This window comes from Telopea speciosissima, chromosome 1 (genome assembly GCF_018873765.1).
Source record: "Telopea speciosissima isolate NSW1024214 ecotype Mountain lineage chromosome 1, Tspe_v1, whole genome shotgun sequence".
NCBI lineage: Eukaryota > Viridiplantae > Streptophyta > Magnoliopsida > Proteales > Proteaceae > Telopea > Telopea speciosissima.
In genome coordinates, this window is record NC_057916.1 from 82,208,280 (window position 1) to 82,217,049 (window position 8,770).

The 8,770-nt window shown below is 42.2% G+C and overlaps 1 protein-coding gene and 1 pseudogene across 1 annotated transcript; both read left to right on the forward strand.

The window, feature by feature from the left end:
* The first annotated feature begins 462 nt into the window (after positions 1 to 462).
* On the forward strand, positions 463 to 3,589 carry LOC122655628 (annotated as a pseudogene).
* A 1,308-nt stretch (positions 3,590 to 4,897) lies between these two features.
* On the forward strand, positions 4,898 to 7,320 carry LOC122648752 (pentatricopeptide repeat-containing protein At3g61520, mitochondrial). Its single transcript, XM_043841972.1, has one exon. The coding sequence runs from the start codon at positions 4,939 to 4,941 to the stop codon at positions 7,285 to 7,287; it is 2,349 nt and encodes a 782-aa protein (XP_043697907.1). The 5' UTR covers positions 4,898 to 4,938; the 3' UTR covers positions 7,288 to 7,320.
* Positions 7,321 to 8,770: the final 1,450 nt, after the last annotated feature.

An 8,770-nucleotide genomic window follows, 5' to 3' on the forward strand; every position in this document is an offset into this window, starting at 1 on the left:
TATGGAAATGTGGAATTCTCAGGGCTGACACCATGTAGAGCTCCCGAGGAAGCATTATAAGAATTGGGTTTATATATTGGGTTGGGTCATGGGGGGGGGGGGGGGGAAGTGGTTCTATTATTCTCTGTGAGGTTTATTTTAATACTGCAGTATGAAAGGGTGATTTGACCGAGAAGTGATTTGACATAGACTGAAGGAGTTAAAAGAGCTGGGGTAGACTTAAAATAACTCCAGGAAAGTGGCAGGTGATGAAAGACATGTATGGTTTAGGACTAATATCAAATATGGCTTTGAATAGAGCTGATTGGAGAAAAAGTATAAGTAAAAGAATTATAAGCAAAATGAGATCTTTCCTTTCAGCTAGTAGTTTGATTTCTTGGGGTCTTCTTTCATGGTGGCTCTTAGTTAACTCGTTTGGGCTAACCATAGAAAATGAATTGCCAAGCTTGACAGAATTTGACTATGACGATGCACTTGGTAAAGGACTCCTGTTCTTCGAAGGACAATGTTCAAGCAAATTGCCGACAAACCAGAGAGTCAAGTGGAGAGGATGCTCAGCAGTTTCAGATGGAAAAGCAAGATAATTCAAGTGATATATATCTACTTTTGTGTACAGTTAATTCTACATTACTAGTTCACTAAGGCATTAAAAATGCAAAGAATTGATGCAGGATTAACCAGTACTGTCATGGTGGTTCTGAAATTAATGTGGGTCTTGACATTGGACAGGTGAATCTGCAAGGTGGATACGATGATGCAGGTGACAATGTCACGTTCGTGTGGCCCATGGCTTTCAGTGTAAGTTGTTGAGTTGGGCTGCAATTGAGTATGAGACTAACTTATCTTCAGCTAATCAACTCGGTTACCTTCGTCGGCTATCCGATGGGGTACCAATCTCATATTGAGAGCTCACACTTCAACTACCACACTTTATACACAGGTTACTTGCTCTTTTCCTATATATCTATGTTTAATGGTTGGATATAACAGCTATGGTGATGTCCTCTCTGCAATTTTTTAGAGCTATATGGGTACTGTGGTAAATTATCTATATAGGGTTTTGCTATATATTGTAATGAGGGTTCTTTTCTTTGTAATCAATCTGAGAGAGGTGTGAGGACGATCTGCTGTAACCCTATTCTCCATTGATAGTGAAGCAGATCTCATCTCACTGTGGACGTAGGCAATCTTGCCGAACCATGTAAATCCTTGTTTGCATTGTGCATGTGATTGTTTGTTTGCAATTTCCATTCTTTTCTTCATCGTTTTAGGTTCTTGTTTTCTACATATATCAGCTATGCTGATGTCCTCTCTGCAATTTTTGTTCTTGATAATATTGGTTTCCAAAGGTGGGAGATGGGAATAGTGATCACGAGTACGGGGAGCGCCCTGAAGACATGGACACACCTCGAACACTTTACAAGATAACTTCTACTTCACCTGGCACAGAAGCTGCTGTTGAGGCTGCAGCTGCTCTAGCTGCTGACTCTGTTGTGTTTAAAGGCATCAACTCCAACTACTCTGTAAAACTCCTAAGGAGATCAAAATTGGTAACTAACATAAAAGCTAATTTAAAGCTTTTCATTCAACCATAGCATTTAAGGTTTATTTGTCTAACTAGTTTAGGTCAATTGTTCAGCTTTTCAAATTTGCAGACCAGTACAGAGGATCTTACCAAGCTTCTTGCCCTTTCTACTGGTCCTACTCTGGCTATCAGGTATGACTATCAAGGTCAAGAATTAAAACTGCTTCATAGCATATAAAGATGGATTCTTGGTCAAACTGAATTTCTACTTAGGTTGTTGAAATTGTGTAAACAAGGATGAGCTTCTATGGGCAGCCACATGGCTCTACAAGGCCAGTTGAGACTCCAAATACTTGAGCTATGTCTCTGAAAACCAGGGTTGGAGTCGGATCGTTTCAGAGTTCAAGTTGGATAACAAATTTGCTGGAGTTCAAGCATTGCTGGCAACGGTTTGTTATAATTTGAAGTTTCCACACTTCTTGAATACAGGGGAAAATGATGCTAGTGTAATAGTATCCAATATCTTCCTGTCTAGGAATTTCTAAGTGGGAAGGAACATCTGAGGAAGTTCAAGAATGACATTGACTCATTCGTGTGCGCCTTAATGCCGGGAAGCAGCTCAAGACAGATTCAAACAACTCCTGGTATAGACTGTTTAAACTCTCATCCAAGTTTATGCAAGTCCAAATTCAAGTCTCATGGAAGAACCCTTAACCAAACCAGTCTCACCATTACTGTCCAAGTTTCAGCCTGAAACAAGCTGGGAAGGGATAATAAGAATCACTTTAACATACTTGTTTGAGCTGAAACATAACCATGAGATGGGTGTAAGGCTGAATTGTATAACAGAGCCACTCATGTTTGCTGAGTTCTGAGTGGCAAAACATCACAAAAGTTTTATCTTTACTTCTGAACTGTGAAAGATTGGGTTATTCCTGCATGATTAATGTTTGCAGTGTAGAGTTAACGGAAGAGAAACTTCAAGAATCTTTATTGAAAAAGGAAACAAGTACAATACAAACTCTCTATAGCTATGTAACTATTACAACTGGGATGCAAAATACAGAAAGATTGGTTCCCTTTTATAGGAATTTTCATCTTCATTTTTCCACGAAAGAGTTAAGGCAATCTTCAGCTGGGCTCCTATATACAAGAGATAGTAACAATCTACAGTATGTGACAAGTGCCACTGGCTTGCAACTCTTCTACTCCAAAACCCTAAATGCAGCTCAGATTGATGAAATGCAATGTGGCTCTGTGAAGTTTTCCACCTCTCAAATTAGAGCTTTTACAAAATCCCAGGTAACCACTTGTTCCTAGAGGTGTCAAATTTCAGCCCGAGTCGGTCGAACCGAAAGACTCAGCTTAGACCAACCAAAATCTTATCGGGCTGGCTTCAGTCTAGGCTTTTATCAAACTGATAGAAGCCGAAACAGATAAAAAACTGAACCGAACCCGATAACAGCCAAAAAAAACCCTGGAAAATCAGTTAAAAATAGGTTTTTATACGTAGTTTCTGTATACATACGTAGAAAAGCCAAAACAAATAACAGCCTGTTAACCTAACCCGAAACCAAATTAGAATGAAACCGAAACAGACCCTTTTTCTTATCGGGTTATCAATTTAACCCAACCGAAACTGGACCAAACCGACCCATTGACACCACTAGTAGTGTGAGTGTCCAGTTCAGTTTTTAAGAAAGATTTCTGTGTTTGCTTTGTTCTCAGGTGGACTACATACTGGGGAAGAATCCAAAGAGGATGTCTTACATGGTGGTCTTTGGCACCAACTATCCAATACAGTTGCACCACAGAGGATCATCCATTCCTTCCATTAGAGTTCACCCAAGTCAGGTGGGTTGCAATGAAACCCAATCAACCTGGTTCTTTTCAACCAAACCAAACCCAAACACTCATGTGGGCGCCATTGTTGGAGGTCCAGACTCAAACGATCAATTCAATGATGTGAGGTTGGACTACTCTCATTTGGAATCTGCAACTTACAATAACCCAGCATTTGTTTGTTCTATGGCTGCTTTGATTGGCAGAAGTGAAAATGTGTGAATGAAAATGTGTGAATTCCACTTTCATAAACTAGAATGTGTTCTTGTTTCGTAGGTTTCTCCCTCCCCAACACTTCCCCAACTTGTCTCCGATTCAAGGATTTTAAACTCTGAATTGAGAATCGAATTGGTCCGATTCATTTCGGAACGGAACCGTAATGAAGAAGAGTTACCAAGAAAGCTCATTTTAGTCTATCGTAAACCTTGCTCATCCTAGAAATGATCTTGTAGAAGAAATTACATAAGCTAATGAATCTATATTCTCCAATAGATGAAGGTGATTCAGTTTTAGGAATTAATTAGACAATGAAGATTTGGTTAATTGCAAAAGAGAAAGTACATAGTGAAAAGAACTGTAGAATTGAAGAAGAGAAGCAATAATTGAATTGCCAATAACATTCCATACGGATTAAATTTCACACAAAATTTGATTTATCCATGTATCTTTCTAATCCTATGAAAATTGAGATAAGCTGCCAACTTTCACTTATAGCTTACTAAAGGATTTGCTATCTATCCAACGGTCAAAATGTTAAATCATTTTGCCCGTATAACCAAAAATTAGATAAGATGCACGAAAAAATTTCTTCAACAGGGAATGAATGCTTGATGATGTGGCATCGATCAACTGGCGTTCTCGACTACATACTTGGGACTTGGGTATCCTCTAGCCGAGGATAAGATCCAATCTAACAAAAACAGGGGATGAGAGCCAAATTGACATACTTTATGCTTGCATGCTACACCTACAAGGTCTGTTCAAGGTGAGCAAAGTGGATGGGTTTAGCCCAGTTTAGGCTTGAATATTGCCCTTTTACTATTACTTGCTCTAGAGCAAGGATTTTAAACTCGAAATCAGGGATCAAATCAGTTCCGAATATAATCGGTTCCAAGAACCCTAAAAATTGGCCTCTTAGATTTGAAATACGGCAATCTAATCCCAAAAACCCTAGAAACATCCATAATCCATATCTATCATAATCAATATGATCAATCCGTTATCGATTCCTCAAACCATGCCCTAGACTTTAACATTTTAAAAATCAGTCGATTCGTTAAATCTAATAAGATTGTTCGATTCATATCAGATCCGTGGAGACCGATATTGATTTCTGACTGATCCCATATCAGTGGATCGGTACAAACAAGGGTAAATCTGTCCTATTTGGATCGATACAGACCGATCGGGATCAATATCGACCGAGACTGACACCGATACCGATTACTAAAACCCTGGTCCACGGTCATGTTGAGGATTGCGAGTGTCAAACACTTTTTGAGTTTTAACTGAAGCAGTACGCAGAACAGTTTCTTCTCCCTTCCCCAAGAAGCAAATCCAACCTAACCAGAATGAGAGCGAAGAGAGCATCGTCAGCACAACTGACAAAGCTGGTTCTGTTGCCCAAAAACCCAACGAGGAAAGAGCTTTCCTTATTTTTATTTCTTCGCCATTTCTCACTCGATGTCAGCAGCTCTGCAACAACAACAACGACGACGACGACCGCAGCGGCAGCAGATGATGATGCAGAGGCCGTGACCCGGGTTGTAGAGCTACTCCAAAGCCAAGATGTTAACTGGGAGGGTGAAAAACTCCGGCAGCTTCTGTCCTCATCTAATTCACCATTCACCCATTTTCGTCTCCTCCAAATCATCCGACGAGTGGGTGACAGCTCCAAAGCTCTTAAATTCCTTGAATGGATCGAACAATATACTTCATCATCATCGTCATCACCGATCTCGTCGTCTCTCCCGCAGGCGCCCTCTGCCTCCGTCTATCAGGCCTTGTTCGAGCTCGCTAGCAGAGAACCCGACTATGACCAAAAGCTATCCCAGCTCCTTCTGACATCCAAAGCTCGTGGCGTCCCCCTCACCCGCGACTCCGCATCACTTCTCATACGTTGTTTCGGCAGAGCCCAGATGGCCATGGAATCTGTACGAGTCTTCAACGACCTCGATCCATCGCTTCGGAACACATACCTTTACAATACCCTCATCGATGTCCTCTTCAAGTCGGACCGCACAGATGATGCTCTGCGTATCCTCAATGATATGCTTGCGCCCGATTCATCGTCTCCTCCCAATGATGTCACTGGTTCTATTGTCTTCTCGGCATTATTGAAAAGGAATCAACCAAGAAGGGTGGTCAGTGGGGAAGAAATAATTGAACTGATCTCCAAAATGGGTGAGAGCGGGGTTTTCCCTGATGCAGTACGACTAACTCAATTGGTTACCAAGCTCTGCAGAAGCGGTAATACCGGCCGGGCTTGGGATGTTCTCCACCTCGTGATGAAGATGGGCGGAGCAGTGGAGGTTCCATCTTGCAATTCCCTCTTGACAGGATTGGGCCGAGAGAGAGATTTGGAGAGGATGAACTTGCTCATGTCTGAGATGAAGCAGATAGGCATTCAGCCTAGTGTTGTAACTTTTGGAATTCTGATCAATAACCTCTGCAAATCACGCAGGGTCGATGAGGCACTACAGGTGTTTGAGAAAATGTCTACGGAAGGAGAAAACGCTGGGGTGGCTGTTCAACCGGATGTAATCACTTTCAATACTCTGATTGATGGGCTCTGCAAAGTGGGAAGGCAAGAAGAAGGCCTGACTTTGGTTGATCGGATGAAATCCCAGCTTTCCTGCTCTCCTAATATCGTTACCTATAACTGCTTGATTGACGGATTCTGCAAGGCAGGAGAGATTGAGAGGTCGCATGAGCTCCTTGAACGAATGAAGGAAGAGGGTGTTCCTCCCGATGTGGTCACGCTGAACAGCCTGGTTGATGGGATGTGCTCCCATGGCAGGATTAGTCGAGCCGTTGAGTTCTTTCGTGATATGCAGAGAAGTGGTCTGAAAGGAAACGTAGTCACTTACACGACCTTGATCAATGCTTTCTGCCATGTGAACAATATTGATAAAGCAATGGAATTATTTGAGGAGATGGTCGGTTCTGGTTGTTGCCGTGATCCCGTAGTGTACTACACATTGATCTCTGGCTTGGGCCGTGCAGGGAGGTTGGATGATGCTTGGTCCTTTGCATTGAAAATGCAGGAAGCTGGGTTCCACCTTGACACAATGAGCTACAACATTCTTATCAGTGGATTCTGTAAAAAGAAGAAATTGGATAAGGCGTATGAGATGCTTAAACAGATGGAAAAGGAAGGCATTCGACCTGATGGAGTCACCTATAACACACTGATTGGGACTTTGAGCAAAGAAGGGGATTTCTCCACTGCACATCAAGTGATGAGAAAGATGATTGACGAGGGTCTTGTGCCTACAGTCGTAACCTATGGTGCACTGATCAATGGCTATTGCAGAGCTGGTCTCCTTGATGAAGCCATGAAGATATACAGAGACTTGGGTTCCACTTCAAAGATCCCACCCAATACTGTTATTTACAATATTCTGATTGACTCCCACTGCAAAGATAAGAAGATTGAAGCAGCCCTCTCTCTAATGGATGAGATGCACATTAAAGGCGTTCCCCCAAGCACTACTACATACAATGCCTTGTTCAAGGGTCTTCAGGAGAAAAATTGGTTGGATAAAGCATTTGAGCTGATGGATCAGATGCATACAAAGGCCTGTAATCCTGATTATGTAACCATGGAGATTCTCACTGAGTGGCTTTCAGCTGTAGGTGAGACAGCCAAATTGAAAAGGTTTGTGGAGGGTTACGAGGTTTCTGTTTCGAACATGTAGAGAAAGTTCTGGCAAGGAAATTTTTTTGGGAAATGTTTTTTCTGATTGTGAACAGGAGATGTGAAGAAACATTGGTGTTGACAGTTTGCCCATCCAGATCATAACGGCCTCTGACTATGAATACATGCTTGCTCATGGTCTGTGGAATTAACAGCTACATGTGCCACCTTTCTCCGTAAAAATTTGTTCATGAATAACAATCAATCTTACAGCTTCCTGCTATATACTGAAGTTGCTTACAGAAATCTTCAGCAATGCATCAATAGCCTCCCCTCCAAGGGATCCATCTGTATTCCCGCGAATGCATACTTCGAAAAGTCATCATAAGAATTTGCAGTTGACTGAAGATTGATTTGGCATCTTCCCATGAAGATCAGATTATTTCGAGCTCTCCAGAATCCAGACAGAACATAGTTTTGTATTTCTCAAACTGTATCCACATCTGTTTACTCAGGAAGTAGTGAGAACCAACTCTTCACAGCCAACTAACCAGCCCCCAACATCCCCAATCTTGCTCTTGAGAATCTTTTGACGTTGAGGATTAATTTATAGATTAAGTTTTCATTTTCTATTGATGATGTGACCATGTGATTGAACAATAACTCCCACCCCTCGAGACGCGGGAGTTTTCACAGGCAAGGAGAATGGAGCCAGCGGTGATGGGGGTTCCACCGCTGCAGATGTCGAAGATCTAAAGACATGATTCGTATTTACCCTGCATTTCTGCAATCTTTCCCTCATTTCAGTCTGTACTATCAACCCTATCTCCTGGATTTGGCTTCGCATCTCCATCGTCTTCTTTCACCGCTTCAACATCAAAACCAACGCCTCCTCCTCCACTTCCCCAGCACTCCGATCATACCAACACCTAGTCTGTGTACACCTCGCTTGGAACCGGATGGAAGCTCCACGCGTATGGAGCTAGTACCTCACCGTCGCTCGCAGTGGCCTTCGCGTCCTCTGCACTGGGAGCATGGATACCTTCGTGGTCGACCCGACCCATTCACTGTTGAGATGCTCGAATCCGGATACCGAAGACGGGCGGGATTTGGGCTCATGTCGGTTCTGCTCAAGGAATTTGCCACCCACAACTGGCTCTCCAGCATCGCCGACACCAACAATTGGCCAAAAAACGATGGGTCTTGTATGCTAGGCTGACCTCTGGGAAAGTGGGGACCAGACACTGTCGGTCATCATGATGGGTAATCACATGGCTTTGTCTGCCATGCCCATCCCTACTCACATGGAAATATGTCATGTGTTGAGTTGTGTTATTTGCCGTGTTTACAGTTTTTCTTGTAGGGAAACTATTGGGCTTGCCCTTACCCTAGTTTGGGAGACCCTGTCAATTACATGTACGACAGATTGATCATTTTCCACTCCTTGGTTTTTGATACATCATATCCAAAACTTGTGTATCTCATACATTTTATTTGAATGAAATTTCAATTACCAAAAAAAAAAATAATAAAATAAAAAATAA